The 12,958-nt window shown below is 55.8% G+C and overlaps 7 protein-coding genes across 7 annotated transcripts; 5 read left to right on the top strand and 2 right to left on the bottom strand.

The window, feature by feature from the left end:
* Positions 1–824: 824 nt before the first annotated feature.
* Positions 825–1,166, top strand: BAUCODRAFT_55390 (uncharacterized protein; the record flags this gene model as incomplete). Its single annotated transcript, XM_007681143.1, has 1 exon — positions 825–1,166. A coding segment is annotated over one exon (342 nt), but the record flags the coding sequence as incomplete, so codon positions are not given.
* Positions 1,167–2,258: 1,092 nt separating this feature from the next.
* On the top strand, positions 2,259–2,882 carry BAUCODRAFT_76491 (uncharacterized protein; the record flags this gene model as incomplete). The annotated part of the gene is made up of 1 exon (XM_007681218.1): positions 2,259–2,882. One exon carries the CDS (start codon positions 2,259–2,261, stop codon positions 2,880–2,882), a length of 624 nt encoding a protein of 207 aa, XP_007679408.1.
* Positions 2,883–2,905: 23 nt separating this feature from the next.
* Positions 2,906–4,612, bottom strand: BAUCODRAFT_125421 (uncharacterized protein; the record flags this gene model as incomplete). The annotated part of the gene is made up of 2 exons (XM_007681470.1): positions 2,906–4,248; positions 4,549–4,612. The coding sequence occupies 2 exons, from the start codon at positions 4,610–4,612 to the stop codon at positions 2,906–2,908; spliced, it is 1,407 nt and encodes a 468-aa protein (XP_007679660.1).
* On the bottom strand, positions 4,573–7,300 carry BAUCODRAFT_37253 (glycosyltransferase family 66 protein). Its single transcript, XM_007681088.1, has 5 exons — positions 7,081–7,300; positions 6,933–7,013; positions 6,267–6,860; positions 5,129–6,214; positions 4,573–5,067 (listed from the first exon to the last, which is right to left on the bottom strand). The coding sequence occupies exons 1-5, from the start codon at positions 7,247–7,249 to the stop codon at positions 4,691–4,693; spliced, it is 2,307 nt and encodes a 768-aa protein (XP_007679278.1). The 5' UTR covers positions 7,250–7,300; the 3' UTR covers positions 4,573–4,690.
* Positions 7,301–7,438: 138 nt separating this feature from the next.
* Positions 7,439–9,227, top strand: BAUCODRAFT_37252 (uncharacterized protein). Its single transcript, XM_007681087.1, has 3 exons — positions 7,439–7,603; positions 7,665–8,662; positions 8,731–9,227. Coding segments are annotated over exons 1-3 (1,215 nt in total). The 5' UTR covers positions 7,439–7,601; the 3' UTR covers positions 8,946–9,227.
* A 178-nt stretch (positions 9,228–9,405) lies between these two features.
* On the top strand, positions 9,406–11,619 carry BAUCODRAFT_114027 (uncharacterized protein; the record flags this gene model as incomplete). Its single annotated transcript, XM_007681469.1, has 2 exons — positions 9,406–10,321; positions 10,386–11,619. The coding sequence occupies exons 1-2, from the start codon at positions 9,582–9,584 to the stop codon at positions 11,617–11,619; spliced, it is 1,974 nt and encodes a 657-aa protein (XP_007679659.1). The 5' UTR covers positions 9,406–9,581.
* Positions 11,620–11,652: 33 nt separating this feature from the next.
* BAUCODRAFT_150875 (uncharacterized protein) lies at positions 11,653–12,822 on the top strand (the record flags this gene model as incomplete). The annotated part of the gene is made up of 1 exon (XM_007681468.1): positions 11,653–12,822. One exon carries the CDS (start codon positions 11,653–11,655, stop codon positions 12,820–12,822), a length of 1,170 nt encoding a protein of 389 aa, XP_007679658.1.
* Positions 12,823–12,958: the final 136 nt, after the last annotated feature.

The following is a 12,958-nucleotide window of genomic DNA, read 5'->3' as shown; positions in this document are numbered from 1 at the left end:
CAGCACGCTTAGCGCTATGCCAGTGTTGACAATCTGGCATACACAGTCAGCCTACCATTCGGACACCCGAGGATGCGAGGTCCTACTATCGCGAACACGGCGACTTTTGAGGAGTCCGTGAGTGTCACTGCACCTCCTACCGAGACTTTCACCAATCTGCATGACGAGCCAGAGGCACTTGCGAGACTTCGAGCGCCGTTTGACCAACTCACAATCGAGTTTCGTGACGACTTCGGTACGTAATTGCATGCAAGCACGAAATGCACAGCACAGCATGCACTGACCCTCCGGCAGAGTGCCGCAAGATCTCGACCTTCCTTGGGTTAGAAATTGCGCAGACGCCTCCAGGCAGTCCAAGTAGTCACAGCAGTCAAAGCGGTCACCGCAGAATTGGGAGCGGATCATCTCATCAGACGACTCCTAAAGACCACAGACCTGGCAATCCAAGCCCGCTCTCTCAGCCGCTCGACATGACCGTGGTAACGAACGGGCCTACTGCGATGCAGGATGACCAGCCCCTCGTGCAGTCGCCGGTGACTATTGCTGATACAACGCCTGGCGCTGGCGAGGACGTCCCCGCCCTATCGCAAATTCCATCGCCAATCTGGACCACGAACCAAACGATGATCGCCACAAACCAAACGACGACCGCTGCGAACCAAACGTCGACCGCTGCGAAAATCAGGCGGAAGCCGGTCGGTCCTCTTGACTATTTTGCGGGCAAGGGCAGGTCCACAACCGATCCATGGAAAGAGCGTCCACGCTCCGAACTTGAGCAGAACGCAAGTTTTTACAAGGGTCTGCAGCTATTCGGAAACGACAACATCAGACTTCTGCAAATCCAGCCTGGTAGTGGACATCTCGATCCCATTAGCGTCAAGCTAGCGGTGTATGGTCTCCACGATGCCCCAACGTACGAGGCTTTGTCGTACTCTTGGCAAGACGATGCGCAGGATGCCATTACTGTGAACGGTGTTGCCCGATTTGTTCTGTCTAAACATTTATGGCACGCATTGAGGCGCTTACGCTCCCGCAACAGCGAGCGCTTCATCTGGATAGACGCAATTTGCATCAACCAGAAGGACGAACAAGAGAAGAGTCATCAGATTCCACTCATGGGAGCAATCTACCAACAAGCACGCCGTACCATTATCTGGATCTCCGAGTTCGACGCAACACCCGAGAAGCCAACCTGCAAGCGAACCCACACAGCCGACGACGAGGATGACGGTGAGCCGACTTTGTGCGCACCGTCCCGCCTGGCGGCAATCGAGCATGGGAATTTCTTCGACTTGCTACAATGTATGAAACCGTTCATTGCCAATGAAGAGCAGACCCACTCAGGCAAAGTCTGGTGGAAAAGACTGTGGTGTGTGCAAGAATTCTTCTTCTCCCAGAGACAGCAATCCGTGTACATCGCTCAGCATGCGTTGCGATGGGACCAATTCGTCGACCTGATGACTGCATCTACCAGTGACAGCTCGGCGCTTGCTCTGTTCCGCGAGCTTTCCCGAGGCGATGCACAGTCGACTCCCAATTTTACTCTCCACGAGCTGCTACGACAGACTGGAGGTCTCAAGTGTGGAGACCGCCATGATCGAATTTATAGTCTCCTGGGTATGTGTCCGGCCGCATTGAGAAACATAAAGCCGGATTACCAGAAGTCGGTTCGCGATGTTTTCGAGGAGGCTGCAGAATTCATGATCAACGAAGCCGGATCGCTTGACGTTCTGATGGACGGGAGGCTCGATCGCTCATCCAATGATGCTTACGGTCGTGGTAGAGTCTCTACGTGGCTTCCAGATTTCACCTGCCTCTTACCGATCGCGGAAACATTGAGCACCAACGAGTACCATGCAGGGCGTGGCCGTCCGATCTTCGACTTGGTGCGTCAAGCAAACGACTCCGGCCCATCGGCACTCAGCATACTTGCTGCAGAATTCGATACGATCAAAAGCCGCACCTCACCTCACATGCTACCCTCGCACGAGGCTTCGCCCTCCGGTAACCTCATCTACCACAGCCTTCGTAAACCCGGGGCGCTTGTTGAGAACATTCTCCAGCAGTTGCATGATCCACAATTCGAGCGATTCCGGCCAAGCGAGGAATTCGGACTGATTCGCACTCCTTTGATAGGCTTACTCATGCTGGACTACTTGTTTGAAGGCCGCCGCAAGATCACCGATGAATTTGACAATCGAACCAGGCCATCTAGCACGAGTCTAGAAGACATGTATGAGGAACAGAAGGCCAAAGATATGGACTACATCAGGCGCAAGAAGCTCGGCGAAGCAGATTGGGACTTCGTTGACCAATTCTGGGACCAGAAGCTCGATCACCTGGATTCTGACCAAGACGAGGTCGACATAACCAGGATCGTTGATTTCGAGAAGGCTCCTTGGAAACAGCTACTAGAATCAGCGGGTGGTGATCGAACCTATCTCCAGATTGCTTTCGACTTCGAAAACCTGTTCCTGTATGCGCGGAAAACAATGGGTCGCTATCACTTCTTTGGCGACAAGTATGATGTGCCGATGAGTAAGGATGTCCTCGAATGCCGGACCCCAGCCGAGGTCAACAAGCTCAAGACTCAACGCCCATACTCCAGTGACGTTGTGGAGATACACGAGTGGTCGGCTAAAAGCCGGGAACGAGACTTCTTCCGCACGTCACAAGGCTTCTTCGGCCTGGGTCCCGCGACTCTCGAGGTTGGTGACCACATCGTTGTACCATTCGGCTCCAGTCGCCCACTCATCCTCCGAGAGATTTCACCGAACGAGCACGGTCTTCGCTATCAGCTGGTCGGTGATGCGGTTATATGGGCTGTAATGGAGGGACAGTGGCACAAACAGCGCACCGCCAAATATTTTGACATTGTGTGAGGCTCAGGGTCGATGCTCCTCAATCACATCATGTACCTGAACCCTTCCGTCCGCTCAATTACTGCTCTACCTTCCCTCTGCCGCTTGTTGGCCACCGCAAACCACGTCGTAAAGGCCGCCACAAAGCAGACTATCGCCACATGACTGCCAATACTCACCCAAACGGCAGTGGGATACCACGGTGCTTCCTCCTGCCTCACGATGAAACTCCCTGCAATGCCGCCCGCGCCATTGAATGCCGTCACGACGGCGGCAGTGAAGGCACGCTTCCATTGCCCTGCAATGTTGTTCGAGTAGTACGCTGTGAGCGCCGCCCAATTGCTAACGTACGCGCCGGTGGCGAGAAAGGCGCCGATGTAGCGGACGGTGACTTGACGGACGAACCCGAGCATGCAGAAACCCGCGATGAGGCAGAGGCTGTTGAAGACGATGATGGGACCGCGCATCTTGAGTCGGTCGCCGATAACGGAGGAGAGGATAACTGGAATAACGGCGTAGTAGTATGGAGGAGCGGACAAGAGGATGCTCGCGTTCTCTCCGAAGCCCATTCCGGATTGCAGTATCATGGGGAGGAAGTAGGATAGGGCGGTCGACACTAGGTTGAGTAAGAAGAACATGCAGGCGAAGCCGTAGACCTTGGGGTCCGTTGCGTGGACGAGCACTTTCCGCCATGCGAATGGGTCGGCTTGCACGTCTTTGCGGTCCTCCTGTATGCGAGCCACTGCAAGCTCTTGCTCTTCGGTAGTGAGAAAATATCGCGTCTCGTGCGCATGCTCAGGGAAGTCAACAATCCAGAAGTACGTCAGACAGCCCAGAACGATCGTGATGAGTCCCTGCACGAGAAACATCCATCTCCACCCAGCCAATCCACTTCTCCCGTCCAGCTTGTTGAGCCCGAAGTTAACGATGCTGCCAGTAGCCAACACAACAACCTCACCGGTCTGCATGAAAGCAAACCGCAATTGCTGCTCCCGTCTAACATACCAACTCGCAATGAGATAGCTCAACCCGGGATAAACCCCACTCATAGCCATCCCAAGCAGCACTCGTAGAGCAATCATTTCCTTCCAACTGCGGATGAAAGCCGTACACATCGTGACGAGACCAAAACACAACGTAATGAACGCGAACCATCTCCTCGGACCGAACGTCCGCACGGCAATGGTGGAGGGGAGTTGGAACGCTATACTTGCGATCGTGAAGATGAAGATGCTTGTGGAGAACCGGTTTCCGGTAAGATCTAGGTCGGAGAGCATGGAGGTGACGGAGGCGGAGCTGATGACACCCGAGTCAAGGAGGTTGAGGGAGCAGAGGATGCCGGCTATGGTGCAGAGACGGAGGTCGACTTTGAGACGGAGGCGGCGCTCTAAGGAAGCGTCATGCTTGATTGTGGCTTCATCTTCGCTTTCGTTTCCATTTCCGTCCTCGCCCTCGGGATGTGGCTCAAATGTTGCATAATTCCGGTCAGATGCGGCGTTCTTGTGCTTTGGTGATTGCAATCTGGACGCAGCTGTAGATTTCGATGCAGACACTTCGGCCATCACAGCAGGCAACCATCTACTGCCTTCATCGGGGACTGTGGTATGTTATAGGGGCGCCCGAAAGTCGAGGTTTGGACAAGAGATGCAGTTCGATGGCAGCTTCCCAAAATGAAAGTCTTACGCACGGGCCTCCATGGCGATCTTAAGACCTTGACGACAACCAGCAAGATCACTGGAATCGATACACATCACTTTCACCTTTTCTTTTTTACAATCATCTATACTACACTAACTTTTCCTCAAACACCACAGAGGGCAGATCACTCATCAATCCACCCTCAGCACCCTCGGCCCCCTCCTCTTCCCCGCCCCACCCTTCTTCCTCTTATTCCCCTTCTCAAACGCCACAGCCTCCTGATGCGACCGACCCAAATTATCCAAATCCTTAACCTTGTAAATCCTAATGATCCAATTCTCGCTGGTAAACGCCTCCTCCAGCGTACTCAGTTCGGGACCCGCGGCGGGTAAGCGACTGCCGCGGACGCGGTCCTGCGCTTGCCCGGCGGGGAAGAGGTCGTTGTATTTGTAGTAGGACATTTTGTACATGAGGCTGTTGCGCATGGTCGGTGTCGCTTCGTCGTCGACGCGGTATTCGCCGCGCGAGGTGAAGTAATCGCGTTCTTTCACTTCGTCGGGCCAGATGCCTAGATGGAGAATTTTAGTAGTGTTCAAAGGGGGTCTTGGTGATTTGTTTGGTTTGCTCACCTTCTGCAATTCGAACCATCCATAAGAACTTGTTGATGTCGTCACCCGAGTAGCCGAGCAGAGCACCGAATACAACCAGCACATAGTCGACCTCGTGCTGTCTCATAATGGGGTAGCTCACTTCCTCCCGACTCGACATGGCCTTGCCAACTGTTGCAATATGCGTGTTGTTCCATGTGTTGTTGTCAACCAGCGTCGGTCTATCCGCCATGCCACCAATCTGATACCCGTAATCCCACCACGACATGACCTTCGCATTAGGCGCAGTGTTTTGTCGAAGCCAGTAGTACGCTTCTCGGTAGTCATCGATAATGTGCTGGCTACCGTCTGGAAGTCGCGAAGCCAAAACAACCGAAGGCGAGGAATACGCGTTCGACGTCACCCACGTACAGTGCAGCACGAAGAGCAGGAGGTAAGCAGTGATAGCACCTGTTATCATAGACTTGGAAAGGTAGCTGTAGATGCCGACCAGCGGCGCCTTGGTCGAGCGAAGGCCATCCGCGAGATTGGCAAACTGTTGCTTGATGTCCACCGACCCGTTCGCTCCCGCGGGCGTCCCATTTGCCTGCGGCTTCTTGTTCGCGTCACCCTCATCCGGCGTTGAGGCGACGAGGAACGTATCCAGAATCTGGCTCAACGCCATAGCAGCCGCCACACACACGACCGGGGTCAAAGTCAACATCAGCCGAACCATGACGCCTGCGAAGTAGCTGGCCAGCACCGCGTAGATGACGACGAAGACCTGCTCGTCCTTCAAACTGCGGAAGCACATGTACACACCGGCCGGGAACAGCCAGATCAGCATGTTGAGATCGAAGAAGAAAGCCGGCCACGCGGTGGGCTGATGCTCGGACACGGAGGCGATGATGGGGATGTGGATCTTGGCGTAGCCGGTATCCCATAGCGAGTAGAAGCGGCCAGACCAGGGAGCGATGGTGCCGGAGACGGTGAGCAGGACAAGGAATCCAAAGGCGAGAGCGAAGACGACGAGAACCATCGCACGTAGAAGCGTTTGAAATTGCTTGCTGGGCATCTGGGCTCGGACGTACTCGGCGAAGCCAACCAACTGGATGAGGCCGAAGACACCTACCAAATCTCGTTAGCGAATGCGAGTGAAGATCCGCTTCGCATGACATACCAAGAGCGGCCATATGGTCGCTACTCCTGATTGGCAAGAATCCGACGAAAGGAATCTGCATGCTCGCCAATGTCCCTAGCGCGTACCACGTCGTATAGCTGACGTACAACCTCGGGCTGAAACGTCCCATGCAGATGAGCACGAACGCATGCAGCGGCAGCAAGTTGGTGATGAAGACATATCCACCCCACGCCGACACCATGTAGCCATAGAACAGCGCCGTCAGGGCACCCCACATGATGCTCCCCTCTTTCACAGCCTTGATCCAAAGGTAGAAGGTGAAGACGAGCAAAAAGATGGCAATGGCTTCGTTGTCGTAGCTGCCGGCCACACTACGCGAGATGTATCCCGGAGCAATGCCCATGAAGATGGCGGCGAGTAGGCCGGCGGAGGGGGAGTCGGACATCTCGGAGGTGAAGAGGTAGGATGCGAAGGCTGTTAGGCCGGAGAAGGCGGGGGCCATGAAGACGCAGATGTCGCGGATGTCGACGGGGAGGGTGAGGAAGCGGAGGAGTTTCCAGATGACGCCGGAGGTGACCATGAGGCCAGGGTAGAGGGTACCGCCTGTGACACGGCCGAGAGGGTGCCATGTTCCTAGTAATATACCATGTTAGCAATGCATGTCTCTTGACGGAGACACTCTCTTTGCCTCAAGATCCGACATACGGTCGTCAAACCAATTCCAGAAGGGGTAGAAGCCATGTTGGACGAGGTACTTGGTTGCGCGGAAGTTGAACCAGGGATCGACTGGCAATTCAGTCAGCCATTGGTCCTCTGTACAAGAACGATTCGTTGTGCAAGATAGCAGACATACACTCATGGATGATGCTCTCAAACCGAATGACGGAGAACAAGCGACTGGCAATGGCGGCGGCAGCAATGGTGCACAAGATGATCAGACGGAGGAGACCACGAGTGTTACGGCCCGTCTCGCCCTCGAAGAAGAAGCCGGTCGTCGTCTTCTCCGTGGTGGCGGCGGCCATTGTGAGTGGGTGTCGAAGGAGCGGCGGAAGGGGTGGAATGTGACAATGGGCCTTCCCCTCTACCTCCACCAAAGACACATGCAGCGCTGATGGGGGAAGGTGTCCTAATGGAGCTCCATCTCTTGGCATTGATCGCGAATATGGTCCGAGCTCACTTCCGCAAGATTTCGCGGAGTTGGCGAAAGAGTATGCGAGCATCATTGAAATAACAACACAATTGCTATACTGCATACCCGCATCGCTGTCAACATCTTGATACTACTCAACGCTTAGCATTGTCCAGAAAGCGGCTTCCCTAGGTACTGCCGGATTACCAGGAACAAAAGTGGTATAAGGAGAGGAGGGAGGCAAGATGTACGTACATGCCTTCAGTCGTACCATCATCATGAATAGCGAAAATTAATCAGCGGTCCAGGTATCTTCTCCGTCGCGTCGCATCAGGCGTCTTCACCCAACAACCCCTGCGGCAACTTGCACCCATCAAGTCGACGACTGCTCGCGTGACCTACATCCAGCCCATCACATCGCGATCATTCCACCAGTCGCAATTATGGCTGGCCGAAGGCGACGCCAAGAGGGTCGAGGAGGCATCTCCCGCCGATGCGCAGACGTCCGGGGAGACGGTGACGACGGGAGATACTGCGAGGACTGATGCGGTAGAAGCAGACCGACAGCTGGAGAGCAACGAAGTCAGGGAGGAGAGCATTGCCACATCCGACGTCGCAGATGCGGCCCACCAGACCAGCTACGAGCAGCCCTCCACAGCTCAGGATGCCGTGTCAGAGTCTTCGGGCACGACCTCCGCGCCAGTCGGCTCGTCTGAAGCACAGCCCCAGCGATCCTCGCGTCGGCAGGAGTCTGTCATTGGTCAAGCACAGGAGTTCGCCTCCTCCGCCGCCCAGACCGCCCAATCCGCCGTCTCATCCGCCACACAAGCCGCCCGCAACGCCTTCGGATCCCAGCAGAGCCAGCAGCACTCCCAAGACTTCGCCCCTCGTGCGCCCGCTGCAATGGCACCCGGTGGAGCCGCCTCCGCAGGTCTGGGCCGAACCTCCAACCCTCCCTCCCGCATCCTCTACATCGGCAACCTCTTCTTCGAGGTCACCGCTCCACAACTGGAAGCCGAGTTCAAGCAATTCGGCGACATCACCAACTCCCGTATCGTCACCGACAGCCGCGGTCTGAGCAAGGGTTTCGCGTACATTGAGTTCTCCACGCAGCAAGCCGCCGATCAGGCTGTGCAGGCGAATGACCAGAAGGTCTTCCAGGGCCGGAGAATGGCGGTGCAGTATCATGTGCGACGCGAGCCGAGGGCGCCGACGACGGGGAGGCCGCATAGGGCTGTTAACCCGCCGAGTAAGACGCTGTTTATTGGGAATATGTCTTATCAGATGAGTGATCGGGATCTAAACGGTGAGCAGCGAAGCCACCCCATTACCTCTACACAGACGAACAGGTGCGCTGACGATATGATTTACTAGACCTCTTCCGCGAGATCAAAAACGTCCTGGACGTGCGCGTAGCCATCGATCGCCGATCGGGGCAACCTCGAGGCTTTGCGCATGCAGACTTCATCGATGTCCAGTCCGCAGAGCGGGCGAAGGAGCATTTGGAGAAGAAGGTTATTTATGGACGACAGTTGAAGATTGACTTTTCGTCTTCCGGCACGAGCTCGACGACGAGGGAGGAGTCGTAAGCACTTCGACTACGCACTGTATTGCGGCAAATGGATGGCATGGTATCAACCAGCATGCCACAACGACCAAATCCAGGAGCTGAAACTGTTGACGGAGATGGCCGATCGTGAGCGCTTCGTCACGGTAGGGTTCGCGTGCCCTGGCGTGGAAGGTTAACTATGGGATGCATGGCGAGGCGGAGGAAGCTGAGGCTACTGTTGGCGACGGAGAGTAAGTGTGAGGATGGCATTCTGTGTATGTATGTGAGTGTATTATAACAGACAGCGGCGCCTGCAGGCGGTGAAGCAGATGCAGAGGACGTTCTCCGCTCGAACCTCCTTGTACTCCTCAGGGCACGTTCAATCCATCTGTTCACGATTGTGTACTGGTCGCGTGACTGCGGCCTTGCATGTGAATGCTTTGAAATAATTCGTGGCTTGGCAGAAGCCAGATGCCGGACCTCGGCTTCATCATTCACTTCGCCGCGCTGTCACCGAGGACTGTAGCCGATGCACACGACAACACTTCGCTTCGACATCTAACTCTTGATCGCACCACCCTAGGCTCGCTGACTGCACACAATCCTGAATACACCCGCTCACTTGCCACCGCGTATAACCCGCCCCATCGCTGGTCCATCCACCACCGCCGCCACCATGAGCTTCCTCAGCGGACCGGAGTGCTCGACGGGTGCAAACCCGCTGGCACAGTTCCAAAAGCAGACATCAGCGGACACTTCATTACAACGCGATCGTCTTACAGGAAGCAGTCAGCAATCACTGGGTGGCTTCCGCAGCAAGCAGCCCAATCTCGCCGAAGAGGCGGCCTTCCAAGAGTTCCAGAACGCCGGGCCAGTACTGGGAGAACAGCTTCCAATCGACTCATCAGCGTACCTCGAGCAGCTCCACCGGCGGCAAGAGCTGCATGGTGCGAACCTCGAAGGCAACGGTTGGGCGGGTGAATTTGCTCAGCAACCCTTCGCACCGCAGCACCAGCACCAGCAACCCCACATCGACCGGAACGGCTTCAACGCCCAAGACTTTGCGCAATTCCGCCAACGTCAGCTCTCGCCCATTCATCGCAACGCATCACAAAGTCCGAGCTACCAGCAGCAATCTTCCTTTCAGCGGCCGCCGATGTATGGCAACGACTACGGCGGATTCGGCGGGATGCAGAGACCGATGATGTTTCAATCGCAGCAGCAGTCGATGTGGGGTCAGCAACCGCAGCAGGAGCAGTATGAGGGTAAGGGTAAGGGTCGGGTGCAGGAGCTCAGCGATACCGATTGGGAGAAGCAGTTCGAGGAGCTCAGTACGGCGGACAAGGAGGCGGATATGGATGCGTTGGACCGGGAGGCGGAGAAGGCGATGGAGGCGGAGTTGGATCAGATGGACAGGTGAGTCGACTTTTGATATGCTTCTTGCGCGCGTAATTGTGGGTGGTAATGGAGGGGAATGCAGGTCAGAGACCGGTTTCGGGGACTTCGAGGAGATCTGGCGTGGTATACAAGCACGAACTGACACTGCCAGGAACATGCTTGCCCAACAAGACGATCTTGCAGAACATCTCGGCGATGAATTCGACCAGTGGGAAGGCTTTGATGGCATGGGTACGGGTGAGTTCGACGGACTTCGCACGCATGACAACCGGAGACCGGAGCTCGGCAATTACCTGTTCGAGGAGAACAACATCTTCAAAGACGTGCCGAATGCGTTCGAAGAAGGCATGAAGATCATGCGTGAGGGCGGCAACCTATCCCTTGCCGCTCTCGCTTTCGAGGCGGCTGTGCAAAGAGACGCCGAGTTCGTCGACGCATGGGTGGCGCTAGGCTCCGCGCAAGCTCAGAACGAGAAAGAAGCTCCCGCCATCCGCGCACTCGAACAGGCGCTCAAAATCGACCCAGACAATCTGGATGCGCTGATGGGCCTGAGCGTGAGTTACACGAATGAAGGCTACGACTCCCTCGCCTACCGCACCCTCGAGCGCTGGGTCGGGGTCAAGTACCCACAACTCGGCGTCGCGCCGCACGATCTCAGCGCGGAAGAGGAACTAGGTTTCACCGATCGCCATCAACTGCACGACAAAGTGACGAATCTGTTCCTCGAGGCGGCGCAGATGCATCCAGAAGGCAGCGATCTCGACGTCGACGTGCAAGTCGGATTGGGCGTGTTGTTCTACGGCAGCGAAGATTACGATAAAGCCGTTGACTGCTTTACCGCCGCGCTCAACAGTGCCGAGAACGGCGCCATGAAGCGAGAGGGAGAGGAACACCTCCTCTGGAACCGTTTGGGAGCTACGCTAGCGAACAGCGGACGCAGCGAAGAAGCTATAGAAGCTTATTCCCGCGCCCTCGAACTACGTTCCAACTTCGTCCGAGCCCGGTACAACCTCGGCGTGAGTTGCATCAACCTAGGCGTATACGAACAAGCGGCCTCCCACCTCCTCGGCGCACTGAGTATGCACCGCGTCCTTGAGCACGAAACGCGGCAGAAAGCGGCTGAATTAATGATGGATGGGATTGGGGGTGATGTATGTAGTGATGTGGTGCTTGAAGGGTTGTTGCAGCAGAATCAGAGCACGAACCTTTATGATACTTTGAGGCGGGTCTTCACGCAGATGAATCGCAGGGAGCTGGCGGATGTGGTGGGGCCGGATATGAATCTCGATGCGCTGAGGGGCGAGTTTGACTTTTAGGAGGAGTCGATCGTTAAGCCTGAAGTGGACTGGATGGAAGACGAGAGCGAGCGGGAGCTTGGGCCGCTCGCGGCGCTCAAAGAGGTTGCTAGGCGGATCAAGGATGCCGTCGTCGACGATGAGCCGGCTTCGACACTGCTTTCCTTGCTACTGCCTTTGCGAAAGGTTGTGGTAAGTCATCACCTCCTTCTACAGACCAGTATTGGGTTGGCAATCAACAGGGTACGGTGCTTCTATAAGGACCCTGCAGTCGGAGAAGTAGTCGACGAGTTACGCGCGAAGTGGCACGCGGAATCGAAGGCGACACGGTCTCTCGTCGCGGCTGAGGATGCAGGCCAAGGCGTACCCTTGATTCGAAGTGTACCTCAAGAGGCCTCCCGTTGGATCTATGAGGCTGTCGACGACTCCGTCAATGAGTCGACGGCAGGAGGTGTTCAGATTGCGCGCAGGGGATCGCCAGTTTTGGGCACGAGGACCGTTGTTTGGGAGAGGGAGCGTCTCGAGATTGCGGGATATTTACGAACCGTAGAGGAAATGGTGAAGGAAATTAGGAAGTTCCTGGGGTTTGCGGTGAATCCCCCTTTACCGATAGGCGACCTGTCCGAGATGCCTCTGGCGGATGAAAAGATCCGGAAATCTCCTGCGGAAGCCATGCCGGCGCTGCAGAGTGCATTGGCGACATTTACTGACGGCGAGAGGACGAACTTGCTCGCGGATACACACAGAGGCCCTCGTTCGGCAACGTACACTGCCGAAGACAGCCGCAGGATTGCCGCCGGCATGGCTTCTGCCGTGAAGAAGGCGATGGAAAGCATTATATCGCGTGTTCACCACGCTCAAGGACTGACGCGCGTGGATGTGGATGCTCAAGAGCGGTCGATTAGCCCTGATCGGAGTAGGTTGCATGCCGCTGAGGGTCTGGATTTCCATTATTTTGGAGCAGAACCAGTCCAAGAGCAGGAAGTTGACATATCGACGGCCGAGCTCAAGGAGACGGCGGACGGTAAGGAACCGATACCTTTGACCATAGCCCTGCAGAAGTTCTGGTCCGATGTGGAGAAACAGTTCAACACCGGCATAGGTGTAGGTCGGGACGATGTTCAAGGTCGTTTGACGATCAAGCTAGAACACTCCGACTGCTCTCCAGAAGAAATCCACGTCAAGGCCGCGGAGGTGGATGAGCCCAAAGATCCGCAGACTTAATAGATGCCTGGGTCTCACAGGCCCAGACACTGCAGTGTATGGACCAATCGCTCGCAGAAGTCAGCATAGCGATAGCCAGCGTGCAGGAAAACATCGTCGACGGCCTCGACAGTCTGCGTACACGAATGGAGGAAAC

This window comes from Baudoinia panamericana, assembly GCF_000338955.1.
Source record: "Baudoinia panamericana UAMH 10762 unplaced genomic scaffold BAUCOscaffold_11, whole genome shotgun sequence".
NCBI lineage: Eukaryota > Fungi > Ascomycota > Dothideomycetes > Mycosphaerellales > Teratosphaeriaceae > Baudoinia > Baudoinia panamericana.
Note: the sequence above shows the minus strand (reverse complement) of the source record. Positions and strands in the feature narration are given on the sequence as shown.

Bases quoted from the DNA above. Each gene is read 5' to 3' on its own strand.
- BAUCODRAFT_37253 (XM_007681088.1), bottom strand. From the start codon at position 7,249: ATGGCCGCCGCCACCACGGAGAAGACGACGACCGGCTTCTTCTTCGAG. The intron at 6,861-6,932 runs GTATGTCGGATC...GTATATTACTAG, and splicing joins CTGGAATTGGTTTGACGACC to GAACATGGCACCCTCTCGGC. The intron at 5,068-5,128 runs GTGAGCAAACCA...TTCTCCATCTAG, and splicing joins GATGGTTCGAATTGCAGAAG to GCATCTGGCCCGACGAAGTG.
- BAUCODRAFT_37252 (XM_007681087.1), top strand. The intron at 8,663-8,730 runs GTGAGCAGCGAA...ATGATTTACTAG, and splicing joins GAGTGATCGGGATCTAAACG to ACCTCTTCCGCGAGATCAAA.